The following is a 26,684-nucleotide window of genomic DNA, read 5'->3' as shown; positions in this document are numbered from 1 at the left end:
GATTTCAATCCAGAGGTGTGGGGGGGCAAAGCAATGTGACCTTTCCATTGTAGGTTATTTATTAGACAAGGGTCACTGTGACAAGTGACTGGACTGTAATCTTTGAACCATATTAAGAATGTCTTAAAGAAAAAACATAAAACTTGGTGACTCAGGTTCCAGTAACCCTTTTTGGCAGTGATACTTAGACAGTTTTCAGAAATGCTGCTATGTACAGGTTACCTGTACAGATGGAAACTTACTTCAGTGATGTTATTTGCTATTATTTATGCTTACTAATGGGCACTAGTCTATCTAGATCCTATTTGAACCAGGCCCTTATGATGAAATGTTGTTGAGTAATTGACTTTAAACAAGATTGCTGAACAAATGACTTGTGAGGCTTACAAGGGGTGTTTGACAAAAATGGACTTCCGTTTAGACCCTGGGTTGTCTTATGCAAAGTCACTTGTTTATTCTTCTGCCTCCTGGTGGCTGTGAGGTTGAGACGGCTCTCACTGTCTAATCCTGTTGAGTTCGGCAAAACATGTAAAACACTAAACACAACTTAAAATGTCCGGAACAAAGCAACATAGACATAGAACATCTTTGTGTGCAAGTGATTTATGTTAGCTCTTAAATGTATAGAAATTCCTCCATCCCACCTGATTCCTACTCTTCTCTCTTATAGCTCCAGGTTTACACCCAGTTCCTGGTGGAGTATTCCCAGTACCGCCTGCAGCTGTTGTTTTAATGAAACTTCTCCCTCCTCCCATCTGTTTCCAGGTTAGTTCACAATTTTCATGATAGATGCTTGTTCTGTGAGTTCCAGTACCTGTGTGCTTTTCCTTTGTATCACAGGAAATATAAAGTAGTGCTATTTTAACTTGTCATATTATTGGGGATTAAAATGTATTTGTATTAATGTCACTAATCATCAGAAATGCAAATTAAAAGCATAATGAAGTATCACCTCACACTTGTTAGAATGGCTATTATTAATAAATCAACAAACAACAAATATTGGTGAAATGTGGGGAAAAGGGAACCCTAGAGCACTGCTGGTGGGAATACAGGTTGGTACAGCCACTGTGGAAAATAGTATGGAGGTTCCTCGAAAAATTAAAAATAGAATTACCATGTGATCCAGCAATCCTACTTCTGGATACTTACCCAAAGAAATTCAAACACTAATTCAAAAAGATACATGTACCCCTATGTTCACTGCAGCATTATTTACAATATCCAAGATACGGAAGCAACCTAGGTGTCCATTAGTAGGCAACTGGATAAAGGAGATGTGGTACATACATACAATAGAATATCACTCAGCCATAAAAAAAGAATGAAATCTTACCATTTGTAATAATATAGATGCACCTAAGGATATTATGCTAAGTGAAATAAATCAGACAGAGGAAGTCAAATACCATATGATTTCACTTATATGTGGAATCTAAAAAACAAAATAAGTGAACAAACAAAACAAACTCATAGATACAGAGAACAAATGATGATTGCCAAATGGGAGGGGAGTTGGGGGACTGGGTGAAAAAGATGAAGTACAAATTGGCAGTTACAAAGTAGTCGTGCAGGATGTTAAATACAGCATAGGGAATGTAGTGAATAATATTTTAACTATATATGGTGCTACATAGGTACTAGACTTACCAGGGTAGGGTAATCACCTCGTAAGTTATGTCTAGTCACTATGCTGCACATGTGAAACTACTGAATGTCAGCTATGTCCTGGCCAGGCAGCTCAATTGGTTAGAGCGTCATCTTGATACAATATTGCAGGTTCAATGAATGCATAAATAAGTGGAATAGCAAATCGATGTTTCTCTCTCTCCCTCTCTAAAAATCAATAAATTTTAAAAAATTTAAATAATGTCAACTGTAATTGAAATTTAATTTTAATAAAATTTTTAAAAATAAAATAAAATTTGTATCAAAATAGGGTCCTTTTGTACAAGTGGATGAACTGATGGAAATTTTCCGAAGATGCAAGATACCAAATAGTAAGTGATGGAAGCTCCTTTTCTTAGAGTAGAATTCTCATTGTTGTCTCCTATTTGCCTGGTTTTGGAAGTTTCCAAAACCAGCTGGCCATCTTGTGGAAGTACAAGAAATCAGCAGTGGTTCGGGCCTTCCTGGGCACAGAGACTTCTTTGTAATCTGATTTCACTAAGTAAAATGTCATAATAGCTTATCTTTTTAAAAGCTTAATCTTTTCTATTCATGTGAACATGCACTATTACATTAGACTTGGCTTATGAAAACAATTTTATTAATTTTAACAGCAGTGTTTGTCTTTTCCTTTAATTATTTAGTGTCAGTACTATCCCATGCTTTGCTAATAGTAGGCTATGAAATGAACCATAAAGTATCCAAAGTAGCATGTACATATCTTTTCATAGCAGTGTAATTTTCAGCATCTTCCAAAAGTCCGTTTCATTTTGTTTCACTAGCTGTCGAGGAAGCTGTGAGGATCATTACGGGCGGAGCCCCAGAGCTAGCTGTGGAAGGCAACGGCCCGGTGGAAAGTAACGCGGTGCTCACCAAGGCCGTCAAGAGGCCCAATGAGGACTCGGATGAAGATGAGGAAAAGGGGGCTGTCGTCCCTCCCGTTCATGACATTTATAGAGCACGGCAGCAGAAGCGAATTCGGTGAAACGGGCTCAAAACCTGCCTCTGAAAGAAAACTGTTACCCAGGATTCCCTTTTGCCTCTTAAGTCATATGTTTAAAAGAGACAATGCTTTGTTACAAGCTTCTTGGAAACAAAGTTGTATTGTCATTGGTGCCTCTATCATATGGTTCTTGAGAAAGAAAATAAACCAACCTGTGTGGACTTTAGAACGTGGAACTTGCACTCTGAGCAAAATTGGGTTTTCAGATGTGAGAACAGTACAAAATAGCAGAACTGCATTTTGTTCCCTCTTCAAGGGTGTCTTGTACGTGCCGCTTGAAGACTTGTGAGTTTTCAACAGTTTTATTTTAAAAACTGGATGGCTTATGATTGTAAAGCATTTTATCACATTTTTCTGAAAAGAGTTGTTCTCAGTCTGCTTATGTAGAGTCCTGCCTTATTGTTTGTTTTTTATTTATGGCAGAATGTATGGGATCTGTTTTGTAGTTTAAAATTTTAAAACAATCCTTTAAAAAATAAAAGGATCTCAAATATGTCTTGCCTCCTTCTGCTACTTTCATTCAGAATTTACTTAAAGTAGCTAAATTATTTTATGTTATTCAACCAATACAGTTTAAAAATAATTGTCAGCCCTGGCTGGGTAGCTCAGTTGGTTAGCGTGCCATCACGATAAGCTGCAGTTGCGGGTTCCGTCCCTGGTCAGGGCACACACAAGAATCAGTCAGTGAGTGCAAGAATAAGTGGAACAACCCTGGCTGGCGTAGCTCGGTGGATTGAGCGTGGGCTGCGAACCAAAGCATCGCAGGTTCGATTCCCAGTCAGGGCACATGCCTGGGTTGCAGGCCACGGCCCCCAGCAACTGCACATTGATGTTTCGCTGTCTCTCTTTCTTTCTCCCTTCCCTCTCTAAAAATAAATAAATAAATAAATCTTAAATAAATAAATAAATTTTTTAAGAATAAGTGGAACAACATATTGTTTTCTCGCTCGCTCTCTCTGCCCCTCTCTCCCTCTCTCTCTCAAATCAATTTTAAAAAGTCAATACAATGAAAAGTCATACCTACTGTGTTTAACTTCGTCCTCCCTGATCTTTCTTGGTACTCACTGAAAACATGAGGGATCCATTTTTAAGGAACAAATGGAACATTTTAGAAAAACTCAATGCACTTCCCCCAATTAACCTGAGGCAGATTGAGATATTTTATCATCATCTCTCTCAAAAACAATTTGTGGGAATTCTTTTTACCACCCATTGTCTTGTTCAAACATAACTATATTTCAGAAGGTGCTCCGTACTCAGAAACATGTTTTTCATAGATTGCACTGAAGAAAACTACAACTAATTAACCAAATTCAATTACAGGGTGTACAAACTTATCATGCAAATAAGTCCAAAGCATTAGGTTTTGCCCTTTGTTAATTATATTTCCTCCTCTTGACTTATTTCTAGAAAATCTATACAGAAAATTAGGTGAGACTAAAGGTTGTGATTCAGCATAAAAGCAAAAAAAAATCAGGAAAAAATGAGAAAAGTATGGCTATAATGAAACTATCTTACCTACTGGATACACAATTTAGAATTTGACTTCAAATGTGATTAAATATTAATCTTACAATTTAAATTCATATTCAAATATTTATATAAAACAAAGTGGAGTGAAGGTTACTGAGTCACTCATATAAACACATGTAGTAAGGTTATATTTACATAGTTGATCACAAGCGTGTGTCTACTGTTTTTTTCCCATTAAAGCTAAAACTGCCTCAAAACAGTCAGCTGGCTTTCATTCAGATTTTGTCATCCTCAAGTTCATGGTTATCAACCAAGCAATCCGAATGGCACAGGTGTCCCATATAGCATAGATCTGAAAATAGATTACAGAGGTAGGGAATCTTGCCTGAAGGGCCCTCTTTGGACAGTGTTTTGAAGAAAACAAAATGGTTTCAAGTACCTATACTTGTCTACAATAGTGTTCCCATGAGTGACAAAACAGTGACACAAATGTGCATGAGCATGTTTTTCCTTTTAGCATTTGCAGTACAGAGAAAACCCCCCTCTACCACCTAGGTGAGAAGTGCCACGAAGTACTTTGTGTATCATAGTTGATTCTACTGCATTTGTTTCTAAGGTATTTTCCCCTAGAAATTATTGACCTTTAAACATAAAAGGGATTATTTCTTGTTAGAAGAAAACATTGTCTAATGTTTTAACTGCTACAGACATATATGAATTTTTAGTTTTTAATATGATTCTGTCTGAATATTTGACAATTCCTGTTGTGAACACAGCTGAACAGTAGCGAGTTAGAAATCTGGGCTTGCCCTGGCTGACGTAGCTCACTAGATTGAGCGCGGGCTGCGAACCAAAGTGTCGCAGGTTCGATTCCCAGTCAGGGCACATGCCTGGGTTGCAGGCCATGATCCCCAGCAACTGCACATTGATGTTTCTCTCTCTCTTTCTCCCTCCCTTCCCTCTCTGAAAATAAAAATAAATAAAATATTTTAAAAAAAAAAGAAATCTGGGCTTACTTTTGGAAACTAAAGTGCAAACTCTCCATGGCACAGCCAGTCTCACACGCCTAAGTTCCCTCAGGTATCTGTATTGCTGGACCCAGAGAAATTGCCCCCCCAAATCCATATTTTTCCTTTTTATAAAAACAATGACAATATCCCTACAATTCTAGAACTGCATAAAATTTAAGGACTGTAAGTCCTTTATGAAAAATTAAACTGTCCTATGGCAGTACATTTCAAACAAGAAATTACAGCTATGTTACCACAGCTACCTGGTGAGTATAAAACGGAATAACCAAATTGTACCACTGGAAAAGAAGGAGAAAACAGACCACTTAGTCCGCATTTCGACTTTGGTCAATGATTACAAATTTATTTTGTGATTTTATAACCCTCCATCATCAGCCTTTACTTGATAAAACTAAGAATTCATTTACACGGCAATAACAGTATAATTACCATGTTCCTAAATGTTGTTTTTTACATTTCAATTCCCAATAAACCATTAAAGTTGGTAGTTCTTCCTTGACTTTGACATTTGTCAAGTAAAATTATATTTTTTAAAATAAAAATCTCTTAAGTCTTGAAAGATAATTCACACCAAGAACAAAACTCCAGGTACCATGTTACTGATTTAAGTAAAAATCTTAAATATTCAACAGAGGTGTTAGCTTACCAAGTTTTCAGAATAAAAGTCAAGGAAAACAATTCAGCAGTTTACTAAATTTTCTCTGTCTCAGCCTTCACCAAGTTCTACTCCGAGCACAAAAAAACAGTACTTTAAAAAGCAGAGCAATGTGAATGAGAGGGGGGTGGGGGGCAGAAGAGTGTTACTTCCGTTTTAAGGTTGCTTTTAAGTCAGAAGTTGCACTTTAAAGGTTCTCAATGTTTAGTTAAGATAAGACAAATCTAAAAATGGTGAAATATGACTATTGCTACCAACTAAAGACACATCTGATTTCAAAACTAAATGAGCCCTGGCTAGTGTGGTTCAGTGGACTGAGTGCCAGCCTGCAAACCCAAGGGTCACCAGTTTGATTCCCAGTCAGGGCACATGCCTGGGTTGCAGGCCAGGTCCCCAGTGGTGGAGCGTACAAGAGGCAACCACACACTGATATTTCTCTCCTCCTCTTTCTCCTTCCCTTAATCTCTGTCTAAAAATAAAATAAATAAAAAAACAAAACCCTAAATGAATGATACTGACTTCCAGCCAAAATGGAGGTGTAGGTAGATACACTTTGCCTCCTCGCACAACCAAAAGAAGGGCAACAACAAATTAAAAAAAAAAATAACCAGAAAAATTGAACTGTATGGAAGTCCAACAACCAACCAAGGAGTTAAATAAGAAACATTCATTCAGACTGGTAGGAGGGGCGGAGACAGGCAGCTGGGGTGGAGAGGATGCATGGCAAGGCAGCAGTTGGCGGACAGGAATAGGCAAGGTGGCGACTGGTGGACCAGGTGGCCCCACATTTGCGTGTGCATAAACTAGGAGGAACAACTGGGGAGTGAAACAGACCCGCAACCCAGGGATCCAGCGCAGGGAAATGAAGCCTCAAAACCTCTGACTATAACAATCGGTGGGGGTTATGGCACCTGAAGAAACTCCCAGCCTCACAGGAGAGTTTGTTGGAGAAACCCACAGGGTCCTAGAACATACACAAGCCCACCCACCAGGGAATCAACACCAGAAGGGCCCAATTTGCTTGTGGAAAGTGGGGTAAGACACTGAAAACTGGCACAGAGCGGAGCAAGTGGCATTGTCCTCTCTCAGACCCCTCTCCCACATACAGCACAACGACACAGTGATATGGTTGCCCCGCCCTGGTGAGCACCTAAGGCTCCGCCCCTTGCTACTAACAGCTGCACCGAGACAAAAAAATATGGCCCAAATGAAAGAATAGATCAGAACTTCCAGTCAAGATGGAGGCATAGGTAGATACACTGTGCCTCCTCACACAACCAAAAAAAGGACACATTTAAAAACAAAAAATAACCAGAACTGACAGAAAATTGAACTGTAGGGAAGTACCACAACCAAGGAGTAAAAGAAGAAACATTCCTCCATACCGGTAGGAGGCGCAGAGATGGGCAGCCAGGCAAAGAGGACTCGGCAAGGTAGCAGGTGCCTTGTGGGGCGGGCAGTCCCACATCCGAGTGCAGCTAAACTGGGAGGAACAACTAGGGAGTGAGATAGACCACGCAACCTAGGGTTCTAGCTCTGGGAAATAAAGCCTCAGACCTCTGATGGAAAACCCCTGTGAGGGTTGAGGCAGCGGGAGAAACTCCCAGCCTCTCAGAAGAGTTCATTGGAGAGACCCACAGAATCCTAGAACATACACAAAACTCACCAACCCAGGAATCAGCACCAGAAGGGCCTAATTTGCTTGTGGGTAGCAGAGGAAGTGACCAAAAGCCAGCAGAGAGCTGAACAAGTGGCATTGTCTCTCTCATACCCCTCCCCCACGTACAGCTCAACAATGCAGCCACACGGGTTGCCCCACTCTGCTGAACACCTGAGGCTCCGCCCCTTACTATGTAACAGGTGCCCTGACACACACAAAAAATGGTCCAAATGAAAGAACAGATCAAAGCTCCAGAAAAAATACAACTAAGCAACAAAGAGATAGTCAACCTATCAGAGGCACAGTTCAAAACACTGGTAATCAGAACACTCACAGAATTGGTTAGGCAGTGCCACAAAATAGAGGAAAAAGTGAAGGCTATGAAGAGTGAAATGAAGGAAAACATACAGGGAACCAACAGTGACAGGAAGGAAACTGGGACTCAAATCAATGGTTTGGAGCAGAAGGAAGAAATAAACATCCAACCAGAAAAGAATGAAGAAACAAGAATTCAAAAAGTGAGAGGCTTAGGAACCTCCAGGACAACTTTAAACATTCCAACATCCGAATTATAGGGGTACCAGAAGGAGAAGAGGAAGAACAACAAGTGGAAAAGTTATTTGAACAAATAATAAAGGAGAACCTCCCCATTCTGGCAAAGGAAATGGACCTCCAGGAAGTCCAGAAAGCTCAGAGAGTCCCAAAGAAGTTGGACCCAAAAGGGAACACACCAAGGCACATCATAATTACATTACCCGAGATTAAAATAAAGGAGAAAATCTTAAAAGCAGCAAGAGAAAAGGAGACCGTTACCTACAAAGGAGTTCCCATAAGACTCTCAGCTGATTTCTCAAAAGAGACCTTACAGGCAAGAAGGGGCTGGAAAGAAGTATTCCAAGTCATGAAAGGCAAGGACCTACATCCCAGATTGCTCTATCTAGCAAAGCTTTCATTTAGAATGGAAGGGCAGATAAAGTGCTTCTCAGATAAGGTCAAATTAAAGGAGTTCATCATCACCAAGCCCTTATTGTATGAAATGTTAAAGGGACTTATCGAAGAAAAAGAAGATCAAAAGCATGTACAATAAAATGACAGCAAACTCACAATTATTAACAACTACACCTAAAACAAAAAGAAAAACAAAAACAAACTAAGCAAACAACTAGAACAGGAACAGCATCACAGAAATAGAGATCACGTGGAGGGTTATCAGCAGGGAGAGGTAGGGGGGAGAATGGTGGGGAAGGTACAGGGAGTAAGAAGCATAACTGGTAGGTACAAAGTAGACAGTGGAAAGTTACGAATATTATAGGATATGGAGAAGTCAAAGAACTTGTATGTATGACCCATAGACATGAACTAAGTGCGGGGGAGGGGGGAATGCAGGTGGGAGGGAGATGTAGGGGGGTGGCGATTAAAAAGGGGGAAATGGGACAATTGTAATAGCATAATCAATAAAATATATTTAAAAAAAACCCTAAATGACACTCCATCAGACCAGGCCTGTAGACAGCTCTAGTTCTTAGGTTCAGAAGGCAATATAATGTGTGGTGGTGAATCTACCGTTTTCTGAGGATAAAAAAAAAAAAAAAAGAAAGAAAGAAAGAAGGCAATATAATCAGGTATAGCAGAAACTCATACTAGCGGCAGTTTTAAGCAAAATTGTGCCTGTTAAAGTTTCTAATGCTTATTTTCTAGGACTATTTCTGAAACTATCTGTGAACATTTAATAGGTTAACATAACTTATTGGGCTCAAAGGCTTTGCCCTTCAGTTTCTCTAAATACTATGAATGAAAGGCTACCTATTAGAAATAGTTCAATAATACAAAATCCAGTTTAAATTCACAATTGCAAACACTTTGTAGTTCTTTAGGTAGATTATATTTTCAATAAGATAATGCCTTTAAATGAGTATCACAGCCCACCATCCATTGTCGTCCATTCATTCATTCAAATAATAACATAGAGGTGGCGATGGGGAGAAATCACTGGAGTGAATGTGGACGTTGGCGATAAGAAAAGGTAAGACTGCAGCTCTAGCAGAGAGATGGTGACAGAGAATACATCCTGGGACAGGGAAGGAAGAGCTCCCTACAGGCCTATGAATGGACTTGCCTAAAAGGAGGTTGAGCACCAACAGTGGGACCTCTCACAATAATCGACGTGCACCTACAGGTAGAGGGTTATATGCTCTCTGTTGTTGTTGATAAAGCAATTTATAGTCCTTTTCCACGTACAAAGCATTCTTATAACCGTTATCAAATTTAATGCTCACAGAAAGTGTGAGCTAGTGAATGTTGCCATTTTATAGACGAAAATACTGAGGCCCTAGGGAGATTGACTAGCCAATCAATATCATGAAACCAGTAAGAAGGCAACAGAGGAAAGACTCAAATCCAGATCTTCCTCTAAATCGGGAGCTTTGTGCACAATCCTACTGCAGTCTATTAAGTTTCTCAAGTCAGATGTACCACAGAACATCACAACTAGAAAGGGGCTTAAAGGTCAAGTCTAGTCCTTTTCCTTTATAGGTGTTGGGAGTGAGTCCCGATTAGCCCCAGCTAGTATGTAATAGTAATGGGATCAGAGCACTGGTTTCTTGACAGCCCCCATCTTTCCACTCTACCGTGCTGCCCCAAAATTAAGAAGTACAAATGTTATACATACAAGTCAGGGCAGGCCAAACGATTGCTGGAAATTCACCAAGAAAACTGGGGGCAGCAGCCCTCTGTACTTCCAGACACTTGAAGGCTTGGAGAAATGAAAGCAAGCACTGCCACAAAAACAGAATTTCTGAATCGCCCCTTTAGAATTGTCAGACAGTAGCTGCAGCTTACAGGAGTAATATGTCAAACTTATTAGTAACTTTTCTTCACAGAGAAGAAGTTCTTACACACCTGTCTACTTCATTTAACCGGTAAGACATCTTATTGTGGTTCTGACACTGTTTCCACAAACACGTTGGGCAGGAAATCATGTCAAATCTGATCTGCATATAGTAAATAGAACCACTCAAATTCTGAAGGATACTTTACATGCCACAGGACATTTTGTCTTCGGGGGGAGCAGGAGAGCTGTAGGGAGGAATTCCACATAGATGCTTAAGAAACATTTCCTGAGTGACACAATGAACTAAGTGAATTGTCCTGGCCCTTAGTGATAATCCTATGAGATTCCAGGGACAAAATGAGCTCACTTACCTTCAAAGAGCTACAACAAAATGATTCAATATAAACATTGTGTTTCTGAACTTTGCCTTGTCCACACTTGGCTTTTGCCACTTGTAGAAGGAACTCCATCAGTGAAAAGTGAGGTGGGGGTGGGGTGGGCATGGGAGGCTGTGAAGCTCCCTGCTATACAATACGCATCACGATTTCAAGCAAACTTTGTCAATTTAGGAACTTAGGAAGGAAAACAAATCCTGTGAGTTAACTCTTACCAAGGAAGGCAAAAAGAATTGTTGAGATTTAGAAAGAATAACTACAGGAAGTGTATGTGGGGTAGAGTTCCCTTCCTTCACCCTTGGAGGGGGGAGAATAAAACCTCAAACACTCTGAGGCGGAGGCCGGCAAAGGAGCGCCGCCCCTGGGTGCTTGGGCTTGAAGCTAGTGCCACCCAGGCCATAAGCAACCTTAACTACAGAGCCAGTTCCAGAAGAGACCTCACTGAATGCACTGGAAAAGACGTGATTTTGTTCTTTAGAAGTTCTACTTACTGAACTTTGGTCCCTTTCCAAAAAAACCAGGGAAGATTTGTCCTTGAGTCTAAACTCTTAAGAATATATGGCTTCTGACCACATAATGCAGCATACATCTCTGGCTGCAATAAAAAACAAAACAAAAACAAACAAAAAATGGGTAACACGTATTTGGAGAAATTACATTCCCCCACAATATAACCCTTCACTCCTCTGAAGCCTGGTTTCACAACACGGTCTGTGGCAGGGTTGTCCAACCTGTGGCCCATGGGCTGCGTGCAGCCCAGGATGGCTGTGAATGCGGCCCAACACAAAATTGTGAACGTACTTAAAACATTGAGATTTTTTGGTGATTATGTGTCACAATGTATTTAATGTGTGGCCTAAGACAACTCTTCTTCCAGTGTGGCCCAGAGAGGCCAAAAGGTTGGAAACCGAGTCAATGTTCCTCTGGTCACTCCCAACCCTGTCCCTTACTCCACCCCACCCCTCACTGCCTGTTTCAAGGTATCTTTTAATTTCTTCCTTGACATCATTGTTAACTCATTCACTGTTTAGTAATGCTATTTAGTTTTTGTCTTTGTTTTTGTTTTTTTTTTCTTGTGATTAATTTCTAGTTTCATACCATTATGATCAGAGAAAGTACTTAATATGATTTCAATCTACCTAAAGATATTGAGACTTGATTGTCCTAACATGTGGTTTATCCTAGAAAATGTTCCATGTGCACTTGAAAAGAATGTACATTCTGCAGGTTTCGGATGAAATGCTCTGAAGATATCAGTTAAATCCATGTGATCTAGTGTGTCGTTTAAGGCAGCTGTCTCCTTGTGGATTTTGTGACTGGAAGATCTATCCATTGATGTAAATGGGGTGTTAAAATCCCTTACTATGACTGTATTACTGTCAGTCTCTCCCTTTATGTCCATCATGATATACTTTACACATGTAGGTGCTCCTAGGTTGGGTGCATAATGTTTACTAGGGTTATATCCTCTGGTTGGATTGTTCCCTTTGTCATTACGTAGTGTCCTTCCTTATATCCTACTGTAGCCTTGGTATTAAAAGTCCATTTTGTCAGATGTAAGTATTGATACTTCTTTTTCCTTCCCATTTGCATGAAATATCTTTTTCCATCCCTTTACTCTTAGTCTCTGTATATCTTTTGTTCTGAAGTAGGTCATTATAGACTATATATATCTATATACATCTATATCTCTCTTATGGTCTATATATCTTATATATATCTTGATCACAGCATTTAAGCCATTTACATGTAAAGTGATTCTCTTCTCTTTATCCTTCTCCAAACAGACCCTTGAACATTTTGTAACACTGGTTTGGTGGTAACGAACTCTTTTAGCTTTTTCTTGTCTGCAGGCTCTTTATTTCTCCTTCAGTTCTAAATGATAACCTTGCTGGGTATAGTCTCGGTTGTAGGTCCTTGCTTTTCATCACTTTGAATATTTCATGCCAATCCTTTCTGGCCTGAAGTGTTTCTGCTGAGAAATCAGCTGACAGTCTTATGGGAGATCCCTTGTAGGCAACTGTCTTTCTTTTGTGGCTTTCAAGTTCTTTGTCTGTAACCTTTGCCATTTTAATTATGATGGGTCCTGGTGTGGGCCTCTTTGGGTTCATCTTGTTTGGGACTCTCTGTGCTTCCTGGACTTGTGCGTATTATTCTTTCATGAGGTTAGGGAAGCTTTTGGTCATTGTTTTTTCAAATAGGGCCTCAATACCTTGCTTTCTCTCTTTGCCTTTTGGGTACCCCTATGATGATGCTGTTACTCACCTCATTTTAAAGTTCTGATTGCTGTTTGCTGTTCTGACTGCTTTTTCCTACCTTGTCTTCCGCATCACTGAGTTGACCCTCTGCTTCAACCAACCTCCTGTTTGTCCCTTCCAGAGTGTTCTTCACTTCTGACTGGTCCTTTTTCATGGTTTCTACGTCCTTTTTCATGCTGTTGAACATTCTTATAACCATTATTTTGAATTCTATATCAGATAAATTGCTTGCCTCCATTTCATTTAGTTCTTTTTCGGAGATTTTTCCTATTCTTTCACTTAGGGTCTATTTGTCTCCCCATTTTGGCTGCCTCTTCATGTTTCTTACTATGTCTTAGATAGGTCTGCTATGACTCCCAGTCTTTGTGGACAGGCCTTATGCTGTAGGTGTCCTGTGGGGTCCCAGTGGTGCAGTCTTCTTGATCACCTGAGCTGGGTGCTCCAGGAATGTCCCTTGTGTAGGTTATGTGGGCCCTCCTGTTGTAAACTGACTTTTTTAAAAAAATAAATATTTTCTTGTATTAATTCTAGCAGAGGGGAAGGTAGGGAGAAAGAAAGGGAGTAGAACATCCATGTAAGAGAGAAACATTGATCAGTCACCTCTTGCACGCATCTGGACCAGGGACCTAGCCCACAACCCAAGCATGTGGTCTGACCAGGAACTAAACCAGCAACCTTTTGGCTTGCAGGACAATGCCCAACCAACTGAGCCACAACAGCCAAGGCATAATTGAATCTTGATTGCTATTAGTCCATTTGTGCATGGGATTGACCCTCAGTCTGGCTGACTGTGAGGCTCAACCCCAACCTCAACATGCAGACTGCTGTGCTCGCCACAGGAAGCAGAATTCACCTCCATAGGGTGTGGTGCCTGCCAAGGTCTCCCAATGGATATGCTGTGTGCTAAGCTTATCCAATCCTGCTCTAATGTCAACTGAAGCTGGCCACCAGGTGTTTGTTCTGGATCTCTTAGAAAGGACTCTGGTGCAAGCCAATGTAATACGCTGCCTGTGACTGGCCTTCGGCAATCTGTTTGGGGCTACAAGTGATCTACAGTTTATGGCTGCCTCTGCTGGGCCTGGGTGCATGCAGGAAGGACCAAGCTGTGCACCAATGCTGCTTTTTACCAGTACTGGGCCTGGGGATAGGCCATCAAAAGCCCCAAGGCACTGCAAGATCTGCCTCCACCTCATGGTTGTCTTTTAGGCTCAGTTGTTGGAAGAGTCTCTGGCTGTACTCCTCAGCAGGTGTAACCTCCAGGGTGGGGTGAGAGGGAGTTCAAAGGGTAGGGCTATTGCTTTCCCCCAGGCCGATGTCACAGGGAGGAGAGTGTTCCCCCCAAGAAAGATGGCTTTTGCAGTGTGGGGAATGACAGCACAGGGATCCTGGCAGCTGTCCTTTCAGCTCCCTCCCAGAGCCACAAACCCCAGGCTCTTCTCACGCAACTTTAGTCGACTCTGCCATCCCTCTGCCAGAGCCCAGGGTGAGTGGCTGCAAAGGAAATTTTATGTGTTGGCCCTTCAAGAGGGTGCCTGTTTCTCTTGCAGACTCCCATCTCTCCCTGACGGACAGAAACCCTGCAGCTTTTCACACCAGGTGTTATGTGGGCACCTCTTCCTGGCTCTGGTGTTCTGGGCTGGGGAGCCCAGCTTGGGGTTTAGATCCCACACTTAGGGGGGAACTCCCCCCGACCCCTGCAGCTGAGATATCCCTCCAGAACCTCAGCCGCCACCTGCAGAAGTGGGGGCAGCCCTTTTCATGTCTCCGCCCTCCCCACCAGTCCCAATGTGGATTCTTCATAAATCCTTGGTATAAGACTTCAGCTAGTCTTTAGTTGTTTATTCAGGATGACTGTTCTATAATTCAGTTGTAATTCCAGTTTGGTCCCAGGAGGAGGTGAGTATAGCTTCCACCCACTCTGCCGCCGTCTTGGACCTCTATCCTCACTGCCTTTAGTCAAGGGATTCCTTGCATTGTTTCATCCCCTGCTGTTCTGGCAGCTGGAGATCCTCCAACAGCCTCATGGCTCTGCCTCTGATACAACGTCTCTGTCTGACATGCACATGCACACATTTAATTTTTTTAGTAGAAAGTGTCATCTATGAGACCCAAACTCCTCTTTCAGTCACAAGTTACATCACAAATTCTGGACACTGAAGTTCCTCAAAAAATACTGCTCAATACCCAGGGATTTCTATATGAAATATAGAAATTCTATATGAAATTTCTATATGAAATTTCCTTATCAAAGAAATAAATGAGTTCATACTATTTTTATCTGAAAAGACTTAAATCTAATTCCGGAACTCTAATGCAATCAATACATCTGTATATCGTATCACAGTGAATTTGTCAGTAAAAACTCCAGATATTTATTTCCTTTTATATTACATCAATATATATTTAAAATATATATTTATATATATATATTTTCTTCTTCTTCATCTTTCAAAGCTTAAAAGTCAAAGAATCTCCTCTCTCCAGATCCCTTAAATTATAACTGCTATCGTTCAGGCTCAAGAGTAATTCTGTATAAAAGAATAAGCTTTTAAAAATCAAGTAACTCTGCTCTAGAGCACAAGGGCTCAGGGGCTCTGCTGAGGCAGGTGGGGGAGAAGCAATAAATAGGGGCAGCAGGGGGCTGGCAGTAAGACTATGTACAGCCCTTCTAACACAAAACACCTGGAAGGAGGCGGCGTGGGAGGCTGTGTCAGAGGGGCAAGAGTCTAAACAAGGTCATGGCTTATTCTCTTCCATTCTTGGGTGTCTGAAAGAAAAATGACCCAGGTAACAGAAGACAGGTCCCAGCCTCCTAGGGGAGACAGCCACAGTCGTGACAGAGCGTGGGGGGGGGGGGGGTGGAGACGCATGACAGTCAACCACTCGAAAGCTGGGTGCTACCTACGAAACTCAAGTTAACAAGAAGCTCCTTTGATTTGTAAACTTGTACTCATGAAAACAAACCCTCAAAATAGAGTTCAGTGCATTTTTCAACAAGTCTTTTCAACACTGATACACAATAAATATTCTTCATTTTGGAATCAATGCTATTAAATAGAAATGTGCTAAACAGCCATTTTCCAAAGCCAGATAATAGTTGAGGACAGGTATTCTGAGTGGAGTAGATAACACTGCTGCTGTAGGGAGCACACACATTAGGAGCTAACGAGGATCTTACTGAGGACTGCATCATAGTAGGGACTGAAGACCATCTTGTTATAGTTGACCAAGCGAACGAATTTAATAGCAACTTCCTCCAGCTCTTTTTGGACGGGACCCAGTCCCCCAGGTACCGTGGGCAGTGGCTTCTGATGACCCGAGGCAAGGCAGCTTTCTAAGAAGGCCAGGATTCGGGAATCTGCGATATAAAAGAAAGCAGTTGGTTGTTTCTTGTGCAGGGTGACTTTACAAACGTCTGCTTACACTTCAGTTTTTAACGTAAACACAACCTTTTCAGAAAAGGCTTTTCTGACCACCCCCTAGATCAGGTACCCACGGCACCTTGCACTTCTAAACACTCATGCCATCTGTAATGTTTCCTCCCCCGCTGTAGGTGGGTAGTTTCATGAGAGGAGGAACGAAGGCTTATCGCATTCATCATTTTCCCCTCAGCATCCAGCTCAGTGCTTGGCATGAAACCTGGCCCCTGTGACAGCTCACAATTCATTTGAAAAGCAAGAATAAATGTATGAACATGAAAAGGGAGACTACAGTGTTAGCAGGTTCTGCTCCCAGAGGAGCGCGACACACTGAGACCAACATTAACCACGGTTGAAGATCATACAAAAAGTGGGGTGAAAAATAAAACAAACTACAGACTCAAAAAAGAAAAGAGTGCACTAGCTGGGTGGCTCAGTTGGTTGGAGCGTCATCCCACACACACCAAAGGTTGTGGGTTCAAACCCTGGTCAGAGTGCATACAGAAAGCAACTGATCAATGTTTCTCTCTCTCCCCCTCCGCCTCCACACTGCTTCCTCTCTCTAAAATCCATAATCATATCCTAGTGTGGGGATTTAGAAAAAAGAGAAAAGAGAAGATTCCAGCACTGTTGGCCTGTCATCTGTCTTTTCCCACTGAGCCCATATGAAAAAACCATGAACTTCCTGCTTTAATGCCTATAGTGGAAGGCCATGGAGTTGGGGGCATTTGTAAAGTTGTCCTACTCTGAGGAATAATTTAGGTTAATGCTTTTTTTAGCCCATTCCCTTCTACAATACTTCTGCACTCTCCTGTGTATCCTCATCAGCCAAAAAAAAAAACTGTTAGTGTAAGCCATGTTTCTTACAGATTTTCTTACAAAAGCAATAGTGACATTTATATTGAATGGCCTTTCTCCCACTACTTGCCCACCCCCTGCCCTGGGGAACCCTCTCGGGTGCCAATGACTCACCCGTCAGAACACACTGACAGAGAAACTGCTGACTAGAGGGGTCCGATCATCTCTGTTCCGAAGTGAGTTTGGTTTTCTAAGGTTCCCAGAGCTGGGAGCGTCACCCAGAAGTACTGAGCCTCGTTTCATTCCTACCTGAGGGCTGGTTTTTATCTCCATGCCTAGAACTGGCTGTTACTAAACAACCAGGATGGCAGGACAAGGAGCAGCTCGTTAGCCAGCGGTCTGTTTAAGGCACTTTCCTGCATCTCTACCAAGGTCGATGATATTAATCTGGATAAGCCAAGGACCTGGCAGTATCTTCAAGAGGCTGCTCCGGAGTGATGCACAAGTGAAATTGTGACCAATGTAGGGCTGGGATAAAATAATTTTTTAAAAAACACTAATCCATGTAACTCTTTTTTTTCCCATAAATATGAGGAAAAAGTTTAAACTATTCTTTTAAGAATAATTTTTTAAAAAGTCATAGCATTAGAAGCAGGCCCATCAGTGGTCCAGCTTTCTACTCCAACCTGAAATCGCACCACACCACGAATCACTCAGCGTTCGCTGGAGCAGGCTTTTGAACCAAGCTGCAATTTCAAAGTTGGAGCCTTCAGAACAATGACGGCTGCCTGTTCACTTGCCCAAACCTTTGTGTCCCTCTAATCACATTGTGGTTGGTGATCCCTGCTTTCTGCCTTCCCCCAAACATACCCATGATCCTGCGGATGGGGTCATCGGGATTGGCCACAGCCTGGATCTGGCCCTTGAGCACGGTCTCCTTGTCCGTGGTAAAGGGAGCGAATCCACACAGGGAAAGGCGGCTGCTCACCTCCTGGCAGACCTTCTCCCCGATGGTGGTCAGGGCATCCCTGAGGTGGAAGGAGCTTGAGCAGAGAAGGAAAAGGAAAGGCCAGGGGAGAAAGAACAGATAAACATAGTGCACACCTGCCCTTCCCTGGTAAGATCACAATAACCAATTCATGGACTGATGTGATCAAAGGGAACATTTGTGACTCTCCTCCCCGCCCCTAACCTCTCAGGCTGTGCACACCTGATTCAGGGACTATCTCTCTCCCCTAGGCCCTCTCCCCCTCCCTTTTTCTCTCCCTCCCCAACCCCAGAAAGGACAGTAGGAAGGGGAGAACTCAGACTATTTCAGGACCCCAAACCCAGCTTCTTTCTAGCATCTGTGTGGTGAAACAAGCCTGGAACTGACTTAGGAATATCTTGACTATCTCTGGAACAATACATAAGGAACCAGAAATTTGGTAGCTACGGGGCAGAAGTGGGAAACTTTTCATTCAATACCCTTTTACCCTTTTGATTTTCAAAACATGTGAATGTACTAACTACTTTAACAGAATAAACAAAATTGAAATCTAAAAGTTAGGAAAACTGGTATCTGGGGTTCCTGGAGCCTCCAGGCTACTCTCGAGAGTCCGCTGGGAGCCCTCCTGCTGCTGCATAGCCTGTGAGAAGGCAATTAATTGCCTTGTTTCGGTGTCTACATTCTTGGAGCAGTAGGATTAGTGAGAAGCAGTAGGTTGTGCAGGCCCCGGGGCTCACTGCTGGCACCACCCCTGACTGCAGGGCGAGCATGGCAGTGCAGGGCTGGACTCCTAAGGAAGCACCAAACAGGGCCCCTCTCATCAGCAACTCTGACAGCGCAGCTCTACTGGAGGGGGACCGCAGCTCTACTGGAGGGGGACCGAGGCAACAGCTCGGCGTTCCACCTGTACAAGGGGCTCAGGCTAGGCCTCGGCTCAGCATACACCCTCCTGGCCTAAGTCAGGACTCCTGAACCCCTAGTTACAACATGTGGGCATGCTCCTCACGCACCAAACGCAAGCGTGCTTTGCAAACTCAGCAGTAAAATGCCTCCATTTTGTAAGGATGAGAATGTCTGAGGACATTCCTCTTGAGGAATCCTTTGAATTGGACCTTGTCAGACCTTGTTTACTTAGAACCATTCTAGAATACTCTATATGCTGTAAACCACACAAATCACCTAATCTGATTTCACTGCAAGAGCAATTAGAGCAGCTGCCCTCGAAAGTGTGGACTGGTGCTGGCTGATAAAATAGCCCATTGACACCCAGCATAAAATGTCCATGAGGGATGTGCAAAGGGCAGAACACTTGAATCTCGTGCCATATTTTGCTGTGTATAATACACTCCCACGTATAATGTGTACCCACATTTGTGTGTGCATTGTACATGGCATTATTATACCCATGGTAAGTAATCATTACACCCATGTATAATGTGCATCCTTATTTTTCCCTCAAAAATTTGGGCAAAAAGTAAGCATTATACACAGCAAAATACGGTACATACAACTCTGGGGAACACAGCTTGTTTCTTATATGTGCTTCCCTTAGGGCTGTGTTGTCCAAACTGTTCATTGGTTGTGAAAGCTATTTGGTGGGTAGCAAACAGTATTTTTTAATGGAATAGAACAGAAATATCAGGGTGTAGTTAAGTACAGTTAGGATAAGTTTCCCTTCATGAAATTTTTATTTCAGCTATACAACAGAAAATAAATTTTAGTATGGGTCCTGGTCAAAAACCTTTGAAAGACGCTGTCCTAGAGCCTTGCAAACCCGAGTTGAGTCTAACTTTGACCGTATGGCTCTGGGTAAGTTCTGCGGGGGCAAAGAAAGTTGGAGGGTAATGCTTCCTCTCGGCCCCTAGATTCTGCTCTACATTCAGACACCCCACTTCCAGTGTGCTCCCTGCCCACCCACTGCCTCCCACCCACCCATTAAAGGTCCACCCCACAGCTTTTAGCCACTTACGGCAGATGCAGATCTGTCAGCAGGATCTTCACGATCATCTTGAGTTTCTCAGCAAAGCTGGCCTGGCTGGAAATTCCCGAGGCTGCCATGCTGAACGTGACCAGCAACACGGCCCCCAGGATGGCCACCTGCTCCAGCTGGAGCTGGAGCTCTTGGAAGCGGGACTGGTCCATCAAAACTGTCTGCAATGAAAACAATAGAAATCACACCTGCGCTGTAGACTTGGGCTGGCCAGCAGAGGGCGGTGGGGCCACAGCCAAAGTTTCCCTCGGAGTTTCTAGCCATTTTGGAGCCATCGAGGAATCACGTGTGGATTGTTCCTCCATCTCAGAGCCCCTTCTTCCTTAAAGAGGTGGCAGGAGAGCACACTCACGAAGAACACGAAACAGACTGGGTGTGATCCACACTCTCATTTAATAGCAGCATGACCTCACGCAACTTTTTTCAACTCAGCCCTATGCAGAATGGGGATTCCTACTTCACAGGGCTGTTTTAAAGACGGAAAAAAAAAACAACAACAAAAAAACACATGCATACGAAGTGGCTGGCAGAGCCAACACTCAATAAAGAGAAGTTATATCATTACACAGGAAAGGGTAATGAGACACAGAGTGAGGGTGGCCTACTCGCCCCAGTCTGTCCAGAACTAAACCGGGTTTAAAACCGAAATTCCTAAGTCCAAGAACACCACCACCGCCACTGTAGGAGTGCAACGCTCCCTCTCTGACTCCACCTGGTTCGGGACCTCCAGGCTCCCAGCCCCAGCTTTGTCTGGCACACAGACACGCTACACATGACAGGAATTCTGCTTGTGGCTTGAGTTTACCAAATCAGTCCCTCCTGTGTTCCATTTCCTTGATGTAAAAGAAGCCTGAACTCTGTCCTTTCTGAAGATAGATTTGAAGAATAGGTCTCCCATCTTCTTAGTTGCTACGTTCTGGGTCAATAAACCTTCCCTTACCACAGACTCTGACGTTTTGAGTTTTGCCCTTTCCAAGTGTCAGGCACACGGACTTTGGACAGGAACACCACCGCTTCCCATAAACACACAGCAGCCCTGGGCAAACCGGTCAGCTAGTTGCCCTATCCGGAAATGGGGCAAAGGAGGGGAGAAAGTCCTTGAGGGCAGAGCCTACACTTACTCACCCTCAGTACCTAGCATGAAGGAGGCACTCAAGACCTGAGTAAGTGAATAAGGAAAGAGGGAAATGAACAATAAAAAGAAAAGGTGAGAATGACATATAATAATCCAAAACCTCCTGGAAAGTAGTCAGTGAGTGAACCTCCCTGACTGTCCCGGTGTTAAAGACACCCCTGGGTCCTACCAGGGCGAAGTCCCCCGTGTAGAGGGAAAGAGCAATAGAGAGGCTGAGGAGATAGGACTCGTGATCTGATTTTTTACAGGTTAATCAAATAAACTTGTATAAGAAACTGATACACCAAATCAAGCTATAGTAATTTGGGGTCTTAGCTCAGAATTCTTCTCAAGAAGTAAAAACTATCTTTGAAGACTGAGACTCTACTGTTAAACATAGACACTTCAACCGACTTCTCACCAGCCTCTTTTATTTTTACTTCATTTTGCTAGGCAGCAGTGCCCCTGCTTTGATGCTTCCCAATGCTCTGCAGCAGGTGACTTTAGGATGCAAAAGATTTCCAAGAAACCATTCTGAGAGCAGACATCTGTCCCCAGGGAAAACACCATCTTCCTCACAGCCATTTTTTTTAAGGCTGAGAATGGTCCTCCAGGAGAAAACATGCCACTATTCAGAGAGCAACTGTCCCCTATCCCCTGCCCCCAATTCAGCACCCTCTTTAGAGCCTCCTCTGGCTCAAAACACAGAACTCAGATACAAGAGGCGAAACCTTAGACTTAACAATGAATGTCTTGAAAACAAATAATAAGGAACTTAGACATAAGGCTATTTAGAGAAGTAGCAGCATCTGAGGCTAGAGATCAGAAGCGTGAGTGCCCTCAAAAGGGAGAGGGGAATCTACACACCAAACCCACTGTTCGCAGACAGAATGGGGAAATCCCGTGGTAATCATCTCTGTAAAGGGCCACTGCGACTAAAAGTGCTTACCATGAAAAACACACGAAGAGAGAACACTGCTCTGCATGGAAGGGGAAGAAGTCTCTTCAGATAAAATTGAAAGGAGACATTGCTGCTACTATTTATAATCAAGGTGAGTAACAACAGGAGAGTTGTTCAGCAGCACAAGTTGGAAGCCCCGTGTGTGCATTGCTGATGGGACTGTAAGACGAGCAGCTACTTTGGAAAACAGCCTGGAAGTTCCTCAAAATGCTAAACTTTAAGAGTCACCACATGACCCAGCAACTAATCCTAGGTGCATACCCAAGAGAATGAAAACGTACATACCACACAAAAACTTGTGCACAAATGTTCAGAACTGCACAAACCACAACAGCCAAGAAGTGGACCCAGTCCAAATGTCCACCAACTGATAAGCAAAGAGACAAAATGTGGTAGAGTCATACAACCTTAAAAAGAAAAGCTGACACACACCACAAAGTGGATGAACCCTGACAACATTATGCTGAGTGAAATAAGCCAGACACAAAAGGACAAATACGATTTCACTCACATGGGGTAGCTAGAGCCGCCAAAAGCAGAGACACCAAGCAGCATGGTGGTTGGCGGGGGAGGGAGGGAGGGATGGGCCACTGGGCAAAGGGCACAGACTTTCAACCTGTGAAGATGGAAATGCTCTGAAGAGGAACACATGTGGCGAGGGCCACAAGGCAGTGTGGACGCGCTTGATGCCCCTGAACTGTTCGCCTGAAAATGATAAATTTTCTAATGCATATTTTACCCAATGAGGAAAACGCAACTTAAAAAAAGGAATGACGGCCCTGGCTGGCGTAGCTCAGTGGATTGAGCATGGGCTGTGAACCAAAGTGTCGCAGGTTTGATACCCAGTCAGGGCACATGCCTGGGTTGCAGGCCACGGCCCCCAGCAACCGCACATTGATGTTTCTCTCTCTCCCTTTCTCCCTTCCTTCCCTCTCTAAAAATAAAATAATAAATTTTAAAAAATCTTAAAAAAAAAAAGGAATGACGTACTGACCATACTGACACATGCTACGACACAGATGAACATAACTAAGGATACTTTCGTGAAGAAAGTGACACAAAGGCCAGTTCTGCACGGCTCCGTTTATTTAAAATGTCCAGAGCAGGCACGTCAGTGGTTGTTGGGGGCAGGGGATAGGTAGTGACTGCTCATGGGCACAGAGTTTCTTTCTGGGGCAATGGGAATGTTCTGAAATGAAATAGTGGTCACGGTCACATTACTCTGTGAATATACCAAAAAAACCACTGAACTGTACGATTTAAAAGGGGAACTTTTGTGGTATAATGAAATATTATAATAAAACTATTATTTTTTAAAAGTTCAGCAGCTGACAAAGAAACGAGCAGTTAGGCCACTCCGGGGCACTCACCTCAGGGAACGGTCTCCGGAGGTGGTCCCATCTCAGAAGCCTCAGGTACGCGTAATTCTGGACGGCAGCGGGATTTGGCAGGAGACTGTCCCCTGAGCCAGCAGCCCCTCCCTCAGCTGGCAGGGCATTTTTATACCTCTGATTCATAAGGTCCTCTGCAGCTTCTTCCAACCACTGGGTGACGAAGTCCAGGGAATCTGTGAACCACAAGGCTGTGAACATTACTAAGACACTCGGGAGGGATGCTTCTTGGAACTACCCTAGGGGAGGTAAGATCATCCTGCAGGTGTGGTACAGTGCAGAGTATGGACTTTGGAATCAAACAGAACCTGGTCCAAATCACAGTCTCGCTAATTACTGGCAGAGTGATTTTAGGCAAATCACAATCTGTCTGAATACTAGATTCCTAAAACAAAGAAATGTACGTCACACCAGTCAGTTGTGAGGATTGAACAAGGTTGTCAAGATAAAGCACCCAGCCAGGACTTCACCTACAGATGTCCAAAAGACCTTCGCTCTCTTCCCTTCCACCCTGGCTTTTCCTTGTCCAGACCTCAGTCTCATGTCAATCTGCTTTCCCATCAGCCTTGCGGGAGGTGAGCTCTGTCCTATGTTTGGTGTGCACTGCACGGCATTTGGAGCACTGTCAGGGGGACTGGCTGTCTCTCACTCACCATCACGTTCTCCTTACTTTTCTAAACTGAGTAATGCACCAGAGACCCTGAGGGACACAAGACAGAAAATGAGGTTTCTGTCCACATTATCTGAGCAAAAAATTCCTCTGACAGGTCCTGGAATGTGATGCAGCTCCGCCAGTGGGATCCACCTTGAAACCAGGTGACAGTTAAGGTCACGGCTGGAGTCCACTGTTCGTTGCTGCGAGAGGACACACCTCTGCTTCTGTCAACACAGTGAACACACTGAGCTCTTGGTTCTGAACTTTGCTCTTCCTTTAACCCTCTGCCAACAGCATTCTCTGTAGCCCACCAGCGTTAGGAAACCTTGGTACTTATTACACTGTGAGTAATAAGTTCTAGACTCTGATCGGCTCGGGGACTGTTGTAACGCTTCCACTCCAGCAGTGTGTCCTTCGCTGGGCCCGGACTGCCCACACGAGGTTCCTGCACTAAGGCTCTTCAACCTGTCAAATTTCAACCCCGAGTGTCTCCTGAGGGGCGGTACAACACTGCTTGAGGAAGTGAGCTGTGTGTGTGGTCAATCAATTCTGGTCAAAAATCTCTCAAAATCTATGTCCACATCTGTAAAATGAGGTTAAAAATAGGGCCTACCCCATAGGCTCAGTATGTGAGGGTTACATATGTTAATGCACATACATCCTTGGCACAAGCCTAGCATGTAATAAACATTAGTCAGTCTTCCTCCGGTGCCGATACTTCTACTCTGCCCTTTCCTTCTCTTCCTGGCTCCTGCACCATCTCGAACTTCTCTCTCTGGGGCTGGATGAGCAACTGTTCAGACAACACGACCTATGCCGAGACTGTCACCTTCCTCTGACAATCAGCACAGTTAGAGGTCAAGTGGGACTAGTCATATAAACTGGGCCTGAAGATTGCAATCTACCCAATTTACAGCTGCCACTGTAGAGACCCAAGAAGCGCCTTAGAAATGCAACACAGTTTTGGATTCCACAGTCATCTGTTTTCCTGCAGTTGTCTGAGAGGTTATAAAAATAAGACTTTTTTGGGGTCTGAAAATGGAAGATTTATGAATATAAAACAAAAGCAAAGTGAAATTTAAAAAGTGAATTCGGTGGTCATCCTTGTCATGTTTTTAAAACCAAGGCCAAGCATACAATTTATCTCAAACCAGTGTCTTCATTAAAAACCTATTTAAGACTTCTTCATTCCTTCAAATTTCTATTCTTGAATCCTACTTATATTTCTCTTGCTTGTCAATTAAACTTTCTTTTCAAGTAATAATGTCTTGTGCTCTTCTGTCTTCAAATGAGACCACTCTCACACTAAGTTTTAGTTTTGTTTTGAAAACAATATTGTTATGCAACAAGCTACAGCAACTAAATGCAAAAACACAGACAACAAAAGAGCACCACTAAACATTAACCGTACTTGGCTGCTTCTCCAAAAGCTCTTGAAACTTCTTCCTTTCATATTCAACTGACTGCTGCATGAGATGTGGCCTAATGCTACTGACAGCAAAGTTCGCCATGTCCACTTTCATTAGGTCTAACACAGAAAAAATTGCCCTAAAAAGAAAAAAGATAAAAGGATTTAGAACTAGACACTTGTAAACATTGTCTTTACAAAAAGAGGTGAGCTGATCTGAGACAGTCTTTTCACCTAAGAAAAGGTGGCAAGAAAAGCTAGAAAAATCATGAGGAAGTAGATTAAGAAAAACAAATTAAAAAACCACATAAGCTTAAATAATAGATTGAAAAGGCTGCAAATTTTTAAGCAGCTCTCTGTCCCCACCCCTCCACCCCTTGCCCCCAAGCAAACACAGTTCCCCCTGCAATGGCCTGTCTAGACCAGAATGCATTCCTTGGTTTTGGGTCAGCCCTCAAGGCAGCTGCAGAGGAAGGAAGGAGCCCCAGACTCTGTGGTTAAGGTCAAAGAGCTCACCACCTGGTAGCTTCCTTCACATAGGTTAATTCACTTTCCTAAGAAAAGGAAAAGTAACTCTCCTTTCTCCTCTCCTCTCCCCCCAGTCTCTTTAGTTGCAGGGCATGCTTTATATTCTAATTCTGGTGGTGTAACTGCTGTTTTACTCTCTGAATGTACCCAATGAACAGACTTGACTTACTCATCCCATTTAAGAACCCATTTTTTTGGAAATAACCTAAAATACAGATATAAGTTTTCTGCAGAAAGATGTTCAGTGCATGGTTAAATAGTAAATAATTACACATAATCTAATTGCCCATTTTAACAAAAAAAGGTTTTATGTGGAAATAATATTTTGCAGCCATTGAAAATGCATACAGGAGTTTTTTAAACAAGTTGTTTATAAAAGGGCAATGCAGGAGATCCTTGTGGCATTGAAACCATTCAGTATCTCTTTTTTTTTTCATTTTTCAAATCCTTACCTGAGGA

At 42.9% G+C, this 26,684-nt stretch overlaps 2 protein-coding genes across 10 annotated transcripts in view; one reads left to right on the top strand and one right to left on the bottom strand.

The window, feature by feature from the left end:
* CSTF3 (cleavage stimulation factor subunit 3) overlaps nucleotides 1-3,164 on the top strand; it is a 71,770-nt gene extending 68,606 nt beyond the window's left edge. Inside the window, exons 19-21 of the mRNA XM_045825590.1 lie at nucleotides 671-765; nucleotides 1,940-2,000; nucleotides 2,451-3,164. Of these exons, the coding sequence (XP_045681546.1) occupies nucleotides 671-765; nucleotides 1,940-2,000; nucleotides 2,451-2,653 (359 nt within the window). The 3' untranslated portion in view covers nucleotides 2,654-3,164. The remainder of the gene's footprint in view (nucleotides 1-670; nucleotides 766-1,939; nucleotides 2,001-2,450) is intronic.
* A 5,523-nt stretch (nucleotides 3,165-8,687) lies between these two features.
* TCP11L1 (t-complex 11 like 1) overlaps nucleotides 8,688-26,684 on the bottom strand; it is a 35,411-nt gene continuing 17,414 nt past the window's right edge. For 5 of the 9 annotated variants that reach the window (XM_045825212.1, XM_045825211.1, XM_045825214.1 and 2 more), the window contains 6 exons: nucleotides 25,701-25,837; nucleotides 23,614-23,810; nucleotides 20,148-20,329; nucleotides 18,061-18,233; nucleotides 16,152-16,331; nucleotides 8,689-10,565 (listed from right to left, as the gene is read on the bottom strand). In XM_045825212.1, the coding sequence (XP_045681168.1) occupies nucleotides 10,504-10,565; nucleotides 16,152-16,331; nucleotides 18,061-18,233; nucleotides 20,148-20,329; nucleotides 23,614-23,810; nucleotides 25,701-25,837 (931 nt within the window). In that variant the 3' untranslated portion in view covers nucleotides 8,689-10,503. Of the gene's footprint in view, nucleotides 10,566-10,611; nucleotides 11,311-15,955; nucleotides 16,332-18,060; nucleotides 18,234-20,147; nucleotides 20,330-23,613; nucleotides 23,811-25,700; nucleotides 25,838-26,684 lie in introns of those variants that run through there. The other 4 variants (XR_006784163.1, XM_045825215.1, XM_045825218.1 and 1 more) reach the window with 4 other exon arrangements.

This window comes from Phyllostomus hastatus, unplaced genomic scaffold (genome assembly GCF_019186645.2).
Source record: "Phyllostomus hastatus isolate PE091 unplaced genomic scaffold, TTU_PhHast_1.1 phas_scaffold_585, whole genome shotgun sequence".
NCBI lineage: Eukaryota > Metazoa > Chordata > Mammalia > Chiroptera > Phyllostomidae > Phyllostomus > Phyllostomus hastatus.
This window is presented reverse-complemented; position numbering and strand designations above follow the sequence as displayed.